The sequence below is a fragment of the Natrix helvetica genome, assembly GCF_964273705.1.
Source record: "Natrix helvetica genome assembly, chromosome: 3".
NCBI classification, from domain to species: Eukaryota; Metazoa; Chordata; class Lepidosauria; order Squamata; family Natricidae; genus Natrix; species Natrix helvetica.
In genome coordinates this window covers 75,869,718-75,882,488 of record NC_138549.1, presented here as the reverse complement: position 1 = coordinate 75,882,488, position 12,771 = coordinate 75,869,718, and the positions used below count along the sequence as shown (strand labels likewise).

Below are 12,771 nucleotides of genomic sequence, written 5' to 3'. Positions count from 1 at the left end.
TAAAAACTGGCTAGATTCAATAATAGGAGTCAAAATAGATTGGAAACCAGAAGTTTTTCTACTAGGAATAATGACTGCGAAATATAAAAAAGAAATCCAATATTTAATTTTACACATAATAACGGTGGCGAGGATTGCCTTCGCTCAGCAATGGAAAAATAAATTAATACCAAGCAAAGATGAAATAATAAGAAAAGTTACTGAAACAAAGCCAGCACCCCATCCCCTCCCACCAAGACTTACAGAAAGACGGCAGCTCCGTTCCCATTTTAAGCCCACATTTTGAGCCCACGCTTGAAGATGGCAGGTGGGATCCTGCCGAAACGTTGCAAAGACAATCTCAACTTTACACAGGAAAAGACCCGAATACAACAAAACCAGCATACCTACACCCGTGAAAATCTACGAAAACAAATATATATATATATATATACACACACACACACACACACACACACACACACACACACACATACTCAAGAGAGTTTAAATTTATTAGAGGTAATCACCCAATAAAGCAGATAGATGCGTAAAATATGAGGGTTAAAAATGGTGAAATGCAAATGGAATATATTAGAAGGGGAAATAACATAAGAAGAATTGTATCGATTTGAAATTGCTATTAGAAAAAACAGAAAGTTCCTGTTTGTACTGTATTGTGTAAATGTAGTGTACGTCTAAGTTTTGTGTGTCAGAGATGGGTTGCTCCCGGTTCACACCGATATGCCAGAAGGGGTTTGTCAAATTTACCATACGTTTTAGAACCCGTTCGTCTGGTGGGACAGTACCAAAATGCTCCCTCCTGCCTGCCTCACTCACTCGCTCCCCCCATTCCCCTGGTCGCCACTCACTTGCTCCCCACCACCTGTCCACACCAGGCTTGCCCCGCATACCCACTTCCTTTGCCGAAGTGAAGGATTGGGAGAAGCCCACGTGGATCCTGTCTCATCCCGTCCCCTCAGATCCTGCAGGCAGCCACTTTGCCAAGCCACCCTGGGATCGCCCTGAGGAAAAATCCCAGTGGTGACAGTGAACCAATGCAGCAAAGGGCACTCCTGAGGCCTGTGGCAGCGGTGAGTACATGCTTCCCTTGCTTGCTCTAAGCAGTCCCCCCTGCCCCCTCTGGGATTGAGAGATGCCAGCCAGGGCAACCCAGGTGCCATTGAGAGCCATCACCAGCTCAGAGCCTCGGTTCTTCCTCGCCTCATTGCCTTTGCTGCCGTTTCGTCCCGGCTGGGAGCAGATGGTTTTTCCCTGACAGGGCTGGAATCAGAAACCATTGAGTCCAGCTTTGCTTTCTGAAACTTCGCCCTCTGCTTTCACGGCTCAGGGTAGTGGACTCAGCCCCCTACACGTTGCATCCCACTCCCAGCCTTTGTCCATGCCTCTGTGCCATGGCAGGGATTGGCCAGGACAGCCCAGCAAGCTGGGCGCCCAAAAACGGCATGGAGGCAATGCACGCATGCATACAAAATCCCAATAAAAACCTCTAGGTATGTAAACCACAGTGAAAAATCAGCTTCAGGGTTGGGGATGGAGAGGTCTTCAGCCAACTCTCCTCCTCTCTTCACCCCTCCCCTCCCCAGCCAGACCTGTTTTGCCATAGTTTGCACACAGAGAGATTTTCCAGGGTGCCTACCCTTTTGACCAGCCTGTCCAAGAAAATGGCTGCTTTTGATTTCTGCCACCACTCCTGGAGAAGAGCACCAAAGCGAGCACAGAAAGAGCCAGCGGGCAATCCACTGATTTTCTTTTCAAAGATGGTATAAAATGGGGGAACAGGAAGAGGGGGTGATGCTTTTCCCCTCCAAGCTCCAGTCCTTTGCCGAAGCTTTCTGAACTTTGGGTCTTCTGGATGGGAGGCTCCCCCTTGCTGGTTCTATCAAGAAGCTGCAGCAGAAATCAAAAGCAACTGCTTTCTTGGGCAGGCTGGTCAAAGGGGTTGGTGCCACTGTGGTTGATCCAGCTGGGGAAATGGATCCCCGAAGGGCAGGATGTGTTCTGCCGCTGCTGCTACTACCAGGTGCATCCAACTCCTCAGCATGGTGGCAGGATGGCCAAGAGCTCTGGCAAGGTCTGTCTCCACCACCACCACACCCGCTGATGCCAGGTGCATCCAAGCAAAACTCGCCAGTGTGGCCCAGTTCCGATGGCAGAGAGCTAAAGCAAGTTCTACCGCCACCACCGCTGATGCCGGTCGTGCCACCACATCCTGGACCTGACCAACCACTGCCTAACCAACACATACTTCATCCATAATGGACAAAGATACAAATAGAAGGAGCACCCATGTGATTACCCCTCTCACCCGTCATCAGAAACTTATATATGGAACATTATGAAACTAACACCTTAGATAAATCTGAACACAAACCCAAACTCTGGCTTAGATATGTTGATGATACTTTCTTGATTTGGCCACACGGGAAAGAAAAACTGGATAACTTCCTCACACATCTCAACAGCCTACACCCCAAAATGCAATTCACTATGGAAACAGAAGCAAACAACCAACTTTCCTTTCTGGATGTCCTAATCTACAAAAAACCCAATGGCTCCCTAGGACACACCATCTACCGGAAAAAAACATACACCAACTGCTACTTAAACGCACAATCCCATCACCACCCTGCACAGATCAACTCTATAGCCAAGACCCTCATCTCCAGAACCAAATGCATAGCTGACAAAGATCACTTGAAAACTGAATTGCACACTCTCACAAACGTATTAATCTCCAATGGATTCCAAAGAAAAACAATTACCAACCTAATCCAAAGGGAGATTGCCCCCAAGAACCGAGACATAGAACAGGACAATGGCATCGCTCTCCTCCCTTACATCAAAGACACCATAGATAAAATATATAAGGGTTTTTCCTCATCAGCTTCCTCCTCTCTTCACACCTTGTCGTCTCTGTGAATTAGATGTCATGTGTAGTATGAATTGCCTTCCAAGAAACATAAATGATGAAACCAAGTTGCTCTTTTTTGCTTTTAGAAATGTGTGACCCTTCTCTATGTTTTAATCATGGACACCTCCTTTATAACTACTGGGCATTACATAGAAGGTGACAACATTACATTTGTTTGTAATACAGGCTATTCTCCTGCAAACCAGCGATCAACAATTATTTGCACAAAAAAGGTCTGGTCACCTGCTCCAAGATGTATCCTGCCAGGTAAGTTTTAGGAATGTCAGCTAAAATTGCCTGACCTGAAAATGCTTTGCTCTGTTTTCTGTGTGTGCGTGTTCGTGTGTGTGTGTGTGTGTGTGTGTGTGTGTGTGTGTGTGCTGTATGTATATGTACACACCCACATATTTGGAAGTAGCATATCACAATGAATTTATAAATGGGAATTTGTGATAATTTAACAGCATGGATGACAAGGGATTCATATTGCCACAGGGAATGTATAGGTGTTTATGTACAAACATATAATTGTGCCAATGTGCCTATCATTTATTTATTAAACTTAATGCCTTCTATTACTTAGGTCTATTGAATATTCACTATAGAAAGGTAACTTTTGATTTGAAGAAAAATATTTCAGATGAAGTTTGTTAACAATTAAAAATTGTTTTCATTATATTTATTATTTTTAAAGAGAGAGTGTTGTGTTTTGATGTGCAAAGGGGATTCCAATGAAGATCTGAGGCCCAGCATAAATTGCATTGGGCAGTATACAAATATAAAACCAAATGGCAATTATTAAGGAACAGTAAAATAAAGAAAAGTGTATTAAACATCAAAATTGAAAGATAATGCATTTTAATATATATTTTGCAACTAAAATTATTCACTAACATCTAACACATTTTTAAAACTTCATTGTGTGTATGTTTGTGTGTGTGTGACAACATTTGCATAAAAAGTATTAGGTCTGTGCCCCAAATACTTTCACAATTGTACAATGCTATAGAACTCTTAAAATATGACAACCTCCTAAATGTTGTCTGTGAAGTTGTATTGTGTCTAAAGGTTGAATCTTGGCAACTGGACCAAACTTTGTTGATCTGAGATATATAGTTACTCATCCAAGGAACTTCATTAGTCAAAACAAAATGAGTTAGGCAGACAGAGGCATTACAATGTGACGACTTCAGGGGTTTCTCCCTAAAATGCATTGCAATATGTCAATGAAGACTCAATCATCCAGGCCAAAGGTGTCTAAAGGTTTGGCCTTCCTTTTCCATTAGTAGTTTAAACCTTTAGACCCTTTTGGCCTGGATGACTGAGTCTTTATTGAAAGTGAAGCTGCAACATAGCATTCTGCTAACTTAGTTACACCGACCGGCAAGGCAGGTGTCGGGATATGTGAGGTCTGGCTGCAACTGTCCGAAGGTAAGTAGTAGGGCAGCTCCACCCCCCCCCATCCCCATTCTAGCTTAATTTTCACCTGTGTACCCTGTAGTGGGTGGGATCTTAATTAGAGCTTATTTTTGGGGTAGGGTTTATATTGGGCGGACATGTAGAAATCAAGCTAGGACTTACTTTCGGGGTAGGTCGTATTTTTGGGGAAACACGGTAGTAGTACAATTTATTTTAGATAATTAAAGGACAAATTAGATGCCTTAAGTTTCTATACGATGAAAACAGAGTTTGAGAGAATGTCCTTTTATCTTAGATTTCAAAATGTTATAGAAGCAGACGGGGAAAATATAAGGGACATTATGACTAACATCTTGGCTGAGTACATCCACAAAGAAAAACAACAGATGAAATGGGAGATAGATCTGGTTTATAGAGTGAACTCTGCTTATGCCAGAACACACAGTGTACCCAGGGAGGTCCATATCAAATTCCTTAGAAAAAGCACAAGAGATGAAATTTTGGGTGTACAAAGGGGGCAGGCACTAACATACCACGACAGGGAGATAACCATCCTGAAGCAGATCCCCAAGAAAATTAGGGGAAAAAGGAAAAGTTATTCGCAATTGGCAAATAAATTATACCAGAAGGGGGTGTGGTTTAGATGGTTGATGCCTGAAGGTATGCTGATATTCTGGGAGGAGACAAGAATTAGAATTAACACACCCATAGAGGCACAGGCCTTTATGGAAAAAAACAAAACAAACCTAGAAAAAACAGAAGATCCCACAACGGATATGCTGGACACGGGAGGGGCCGGAGCTCTGCCAGCGGGGGGAGAAGGGGCAATACCAAGAAAGCTCAGATCACAAAAATAAACAAGAAAATTACATATTATAAACTGACCGAAAGTAGTAATGGAATTATATGTGGAACATATATTACAATGTGTAAACTGATTGAAAATATTAATAGAACTAACATGCTGATTATATATGATTATGTATCAATGTTTTATACTTAGATGTATTCTATGAGTTTGGAGGGGGGGGGGCGCCTGCCACACTTTGCAACTGCCAAAATTTGTATACCTTTCCATTTACCTTTTCCCTTATAAATGTTAAAAAAACCAATAAAATTCTTTTCAAAAAAAAAAAAGTTTCTATACGAAAGACAGCCATGAACTACCTAATCAGATACATTAATTTCCCTACGTTTGTAAACAGCTTTTCTTAGCAGCCTCTTTGCCCATTTATTCATGATTTTGAAACAAGGCAATCTTCCTCTGGCTCCACTGGTTTCCCAGGTATTTTGCAAAGAGTTCACATTTTATAAACAGAAAAAATCATATTTTATGCTTCCTTTTCCCATTAGTATTGGAAATGGTGCTAATAATATTGAACATACCTGTAAGAAGGGTTCTCTATCCCATGGGTATTTTGAATGACCAAATCAGGTTCTAATCAAACAATTCACATTTTTTGTGTGGCCAATTTCCCTTTCCATGCCATTTTTTGTAAGTGCCAAATTTCCAAAATTAGGTTCTGGTCATGACCAAATCAGGTTGGGACCAAAGTTATGGTCATGACCCAGTGGTGGGATTCAAAATTTTACTACCAGTTCTGTGGGTGTGGCTTGCTTGGTGGTCATGGCTTGGTGGTCATGTGGCGTGGTGGTCATGTGCCTGGGTGGGTATGCTCGATGGTCATGTGACTGGGTGGGCGGGGCTTGGTGGTAATGTGCCTGGGTGGGTATGCTTGATGGTCATGTGACTGGGTGGGTGGGGCTTGGTGGTAATGTGCCTGGGTGGGCATGGCCAACTTGTCATCATTCACCTCAAGGGCCACCTTGCCTGCCCTCACCTCACCTCAAAGACCTCAATGAGATATAATTTCCTTGTCTATTCATTTGCTACTACTGAACATCCAAAATATACTATTTAATCCTATGTATATATGCCATATATATGTGTACACACATATTACATAGTATAGAGTGTATATAGGCACACAAAGATGCATTGTCTAATATATATACTGCATGTGTATGTAAATACACAGACACACACACACAAATCAATATTTATGATTTATAAGGAATAAACTCAACAATCAAGATATATGCTTTATACTGGGCATTATTCAACCCTATCTGCCACTTTACAGAAATGGGAAAAGGAGAGTATAGGAGCCATTTGGTGAAAGAAGAAAATTTGGAAATTCCTTTCTGGATTCTACATTGCTTAACTTTAATGCATTTATGATGGTGGAAGTGTCCTGAGGTCATGTGATCACAATTTGTCATCTTCTGTCAAGCAAAGTCAAGGGGGAAGACAAATTCACTTAATAACCATGTTACTAACAACTGCAGTGATTCACTTAACAACTCTAGCAGGAAAGATCATAAAATGGGGCAAAACACACTTAAAAATTGTCTTGCTTAGCAACAGAAATTTTGTCTCAATTGTGGTCATAACAGGAGGATTACCTGTATAGAAAATATGCCAAGATTGAATTCTATAATGCTATAATGATATAAGTGCTATAATGTTATTGGAAAACAGAGGAGAATAGCAGAATAGGTTATGCTTATTTTGCAGTCTCTAAATTAATATCACATAGGCAGCAGTCAGTTAAAGCACCTTGCTTTTATAAGCCGGTGGTAATCATGGTAGTTGCAAATCATCTGAAGATTTTGTTGATCTAGAATATAGGGATATTGTTCTGATGTTCTAGTTATGTCCTCTGAATTCTGAATTACCAATAAAATCAAGTATTAAAAGAAATATGCAATTATTTTTCAGTGTTGTTTTGGTAGAATCAAATATGAAAATAATCTATATTTCTATATTCTGTATATAATATTCTAAGTAAACATTTGTGGGAGGGTGAATTCCTTTTTTTCAGGAGTAAAGGACTTATCCATGACATGCATACACCCTTCATAAGCCTTTGAGAATTAATTTTCCTAGAAATAAAACAGTGATGGCTGTTTTAGTGTCAATCAACAGTCTACAAGCTGATCTTCACTAAAAATTTCTTCCCCATTCTGAGCCATGAACCTGCACAACATAACGTAGATATTAAAACTGCAGAAGGTAGAAATATGCACTATAACGTGCTAGCGAGAGAGCTAGCAACCGACCCTCAGAGTGATAATGACAAAATGACTGCAAAGAATATAAGTCCCTCCATTCCCCACCATTAACTTAGAATCGAAGAAGCTTCTTGTTTTCAAGGGAAAGTCCAGTTGCCCTTTGGGAAAGCACCTTTGGGACAACCATGACCCAAAGGAGGATTCAGAATGTTCATAGATACTTTTCTCAAGCTACAGTGTTTTCTGGGCCTGGTTTCAGGCTCCTCTTATCTGACTGCTTCCTTGGTAATGGCTCTTCTTGTCCTCCATGGCCAGTTCCTCAGTCTCTGCAAGTGCTGCCAGGGAGAAACACTGTTTACAACAAAGTTAAAAGATAATATTGTTAACTCAATTCAAACTGATTTTAGTAGATAGCATACATATTATTATCTTCAGAAAGAGTAGTTGGAATTGGCAGCAAAGAATACTTCTTATAACAAACCTGTAAAAAATGAGGTAAGAAGAGAAAGGTCAATCTTGTATAATTCTGATCAGGAAGCAACATCTTTTTAGTTTCTCTATCTTTCTATTCCCTGCAACTTGATACTATTTTAACAGATATTTATAGATGTACAACCCAACCCTAGTTCTGAAGAATCTGGGGGAAAAACAGGAACTAAGGTAAACAGTCTCCCTGATATTATTGGCTAATGATTAACTACATTTGGCTGAAGTTTCTAAAACTCCAGAGTAATTTAAGAAATGTATCTGCAACATGTGATTCCTATACTCATTGATATTATAAATGCACAATAGATATATCAGATATCAAATGTAATTTTAAATCAAATCTCTACACTGCCCAACTCACTTGATTGATTCTGGATGGTTTACAATAAAAAATAGTGTGAAGACCTTGAAGAATGAGGAAGCTACCAAGAATTTTTCATAAATGTCCTGTATAATAATTTTGCTTTTAGCTGCTGCTACTGAAGATTTTGGGAAGACTCAGAATTTATCAACCCTGAAATGCAAGTGGTGATTTTTCCTTCTGAAGAGTTGGAAGCACTGCCTGAAAATCTGAACTTGATTTGTTTGTTCACAAAATTCTTGTGGAGTCCTCTCTTACCTGTCAAGATCATATTCTTATTCCAGTAATACTTCCTCCCCCTGGTTTCCTTGACAATAAACAAACATAAAATGAGGAAGGGGTAGTAATAGGTGAGAGAAATCAGCTGAGAAAGCCAAACTGCTGAAGTGAGGTTCGGTGGTTGAGACATTGCCTGAAGAGTTATGAAGATCTGGCTGCTCCTGGTTGCTGCTTTTCTTCTCTGGCCAGGTTGCTCTTCTCAAAATGGTAAGTTAAGAATAGAAGTCAAAGGGTTACTAAGGAAAACAGTTTCTGATGCATTCATTAAAGGAACAGATATTTTTAAGCAAAAAGAAAGAGTTCCATTTTTCATTTGTGGCTCTCTGGAAATTTGTAATGCCAGATTCTTTAAGAATATCATAGATTTATAATTCCAATCCCCTTCTCAAATACAAGATTTTTCAGCAACTGATTTCTGAATAGCAAAATACTTGGCATCAGTATTGTCAATTCACACCCGTTTTGAGAGACTTTGTTTCAGTTAATAAAAGAACTTGATATGATAATAACCAAATGTTTACCATGTGTAACAATGCTATTTTAAAACTGAACTAGAAGTCCACTGTTTGATTTCATTGAAGTATTTGTATTTAGTAGTTCATTTTACTTATAAACAAAAATATCCTCAAATGTATAACAGTAGAACAGGTATAAAAATGGAGTGTATTAATTGAATATAGTTATGCCATAATTTAACCAAGAACATGTTGTCAGCACTGTAGCATAAAAACTTTGTACATTTTTTTCTCTCTTCCTTCCAAATGAGGTGATTTTATGAGAGCCTCAGGATGCCTCTATAGCACATAATACCTGCATAAGAACATTGATCATATAGGAACCATGGCTGCAGTGTCTGTAACCTTCTGTGCCAAGGAAATGATTCTTCCTAAGTCAGAATTTGAAATTTAAGAGATGTATCTTAGTTATGTCTGCACCAGGATAAATACAAAAGCAATTGGTATAAATTCACAGTAATAATATCTTCAAGGTCTAGGAGAAGAAAGAAAAGGAAAACGTTCACATTTAAGCATAGCTTATATTCATATGAATTGAACTTTGGAGCCAGCCTTTTATTTACCATTGTTTTTTATGGTTGCCTGGCAGTTGCTTTCTTGCTTCCCTTTTATAATCAGTTGATTTAAGTTAAATAAACTAGTTTACAAAAGTATTTTGTGCGGGAAAAGGAAGAGGCACATTTGATGTCAACAGAGACCACAGAAGGTCTCCCTTTCCAGTGGTGGGATTCAACCCATTTAACAACCGGTTCACCAAAAATGTGAATGCATATGCATATGCACATGGCTTCTGCGCACACGACAGCTTCTGCATATGTGCAGCTTCCACCATGCAGCGAGGGTTGACTGGGCAGCTTTTCAGGGCCTGCTCTGCTCCATCTCTGCTCTCCAGGGCAGCGGCTGCTTCTCTCCGCTGCTGCTCTTGCTGGGAAGGAGAACCATGTTGAATGCTGCTTTTCTGTGCTGCACGCTTTCTGGATGGGACTTAGAGGAAAGTGGAAGCTCACAGCTGCCAGGACAAGGCCAGAGCTGGGGAATGGCGCGTTCTCTGACCTGGCTGAGGCAGCCGGCAAGTGGCAGAGGTTCCAGGGCAAGGCAGAAGCATGTCCCTGGGCCCCAACCTGAGGTGAAGGTTGAGCGGGCAGCATGCTTATCTTTGGAGAATAGAGCAGGCGAGGCATGAAGATTAGCTGGACCATGTGGTGAAGGGAAGATAATATATATAGGGCAGGGTGGGGTAGGGCAGGGAGGGCGGGGCTATCCAGTGGTCAATTTTACCGGTTCTCTGAACTGCGCAAAATCATAACAACTGGTTCACCCAAACTGGTCCGAATGGGCTGAATCACCCCTGACCCTTTCCCAATAATTGTAAAATTAGCTGATAAACCATTGGTACAATAAGTAATCATTGCTACCTCATTTCAAACTCTTACTTTCAAATTTGATAGAGGAAGGGTTAGTTATTCTACAAATATTTTATTCTCCTGCTTCTGCCCACCCTTGCTGTTTTGAATGAATATTTGCATTCTCTGTACAGAATAATCCCCCCCTCTTTCTCCCTCCCTCCCCCCTCTCTGTTAATATCTCACAATTGTATTATATTAGTCTCTATCTCTAAAAAAGATAAGAAAGGAAAAGGGAACAAGGGAAGAACAAGATGAGAGACTTACCCTTATTTTTCAGAGTATAAGATGCACCAGAGTATAAGACGCAGCAAGGTTTTGAATAGAAGAAAGAAGTTGTTGCACTCTGCAAACCTCTCAAAAACGGCCCATTTTTCAAGAAAACGGGCCCGTTTTTTCCCCAAAAAAGCATGAATAGCCTTTAGGGAGCTTGCAGAGTGTTCCTGTGGGTGGGGGTGGGGGCAGAAATGAGCAAAAATGGCCCGTTTTTCATTTTAAAAAAGGAGGGCATGGATAACCTTTAGGAAGCTTATAGTGTGCTTCCAAAAGAGCCATTTTTTGCTCATTTCTGCCCTCCCCACTCCAAGGAGCTCACTAAAAGCTTCCTAGAGGCTCTCCATGCCATTTTCGTGAAAGGGCAGGGTTTCAGGAGGCAAAAAATGCTGCATTCAGTGTATAAGACACACCCAGATTTTCAGCCTCCTTTTTAAGGGAAAAAGGTGCGTCTTATACTCCAGAAAATACGGTATAGCCTACAGAATAAATTCTCAGCTGGCAGCATGTAAACCTGATAAAAAAGAAAGAAACTACAGATAATAATTATAGAGAAATTAATAAGAAGTCAGTACTAGTAAAAAACCAATTTATTTCTCTGGGAAAAGAACTATTACCAGCTTTAACATTTTTGAGTCAGATACTGTATTGTTATGGAAGTATACAGGGAAAGATGACAGGGTGTTTACAATTAACGAAGATTTATTGTTGAAATCTAATATGTGCACTATTAGAATGATTCATTCAGGACCATCCATGGTAAGTCATGGTAAGTACCAGCAAGGGGAAAATTTCACAGAATCAAAGAGGTTGCTTTGGGGAGCAAGCTTAACAGTCCTTCAGCCTCTCTCTATCTCCCCATCCACAGAGTTGCTTAGGTTAGGCATTAGCAAGGAAGGTTACATATTACAGGCAGTCCTTGAGTTATAACCTAATGGAGCCATCCCATCACAATTGTAACTTCTATGATCATAAAGTGGATCAGATTTTATGAACATTTTCTGTGGTGGCCATTAAACAAATTGTCCCAGTCATTAAGCAAATATGTGTTTGTTTGTTGAGTGCACCAGTGGTTCACTGTTGATGTGGTTTAGCTGTAAACTGGAAGTAAATGCTGGTTTTCAGCAAAAGTGCCATAAAATTATTATGTGTATGTGCAAATATTCATACATGCACCCCAATTGCTCAGCACTGAAGTACATTCCTGTGACCGAGGGGCAGGGGAATGTTGGAACTTTGAATTGGATCATAAGCACTCGCCAAATAAGTACCTTGGAATTCAAACCATTGTTAAATTGAGGATTACCTGTAGTTAGGATTAAGTGCCCAGCAGGCATTTCTTTTCTAATATGTTCTAATATGTATGTAAAGTGGAAAATATTTAACTTGGGTTAGAACAGGAAGTTTGTTATCTCGCAGTTCATGAGAATTCATGAGAGCAAATAGGAAATGTGTGCTTCTGTAAGCAAATAAGATAATTTTATGAAAATACAATTTCAGCCTGTGAAGAACCAGAGGACATTGATTTTGGGGAAATTGTAAGCACTGAGAAAGCCAAGTATCTGGAAAATGATCAACTGCAGTACAAATGCAATCTTGGATATGTCTTGGATCCTTCAGATATTCTAGCAATGCATCCATTGCCACAGTAATCTCTATTGTTGTTGGTTATCCCCCACCTCAAAATTATCACCATGGTTCAGTCAGTTGATTCCATCGCTGACCATAGGGGGCGAGCAATTGCCCCCTGTGGAACGGGTGCACAATTTGGGCGTCCTCCTAGATGCCCGGCTGTTAATGGATGACCATGTGGCAGCCGTGGCAAGGGGGGCGTTCCACCAGGTTCGCCTGGTGCGCCAATTGCGCCCCCTACTGGACCGGGATGCCCTACGCACGGTCACTCATGCACTGGTGACGTCTCGGCTGGACTACTGCAATGCCCTCCAAATGGGGCTTCCCTTGGGACGCGCTCGAAGACTGCAACTAGTCCAGAACGCAGCCGCGCGGGCTATTTTTGGGAGTACTGGGTACTCCCACGTAACA

At 40.8% G+C, this 12,771-nt stretch overlaps 1 protein-coding gene across 6 annotated transcripts in view; it reads left to right on the top strand.

Annotated features, from left to right (window-relative positions):
- LOC309388775 (complement factor H-like) overlaps positions 1 to 12,771 on the top strand; it is a 499,219-nt gene that overhangs the window by 116,119 nt on the left and 370,329 nt on the right. The window contains exon 1 of one of the 6 annotated variants that reach the window (XM_081946396.1): positions 3,016 to 3,181. The exons of the other annotated variants lie outside the window; for them this stretch is intronic. Within the exon in view, the coding sequence (XP_081802522.1) occupies positions 3,031 to 3,181 (151 nt within the window). The 5' untranslated portion in view covers positions 3,016 to 3,030. Of the gene's footprint in view, positions 1 to 3,015; positions 3,182 to 12,771 lie in introns of those variants that run through there. 6 annotated transcript variants of the gene reach the window in all.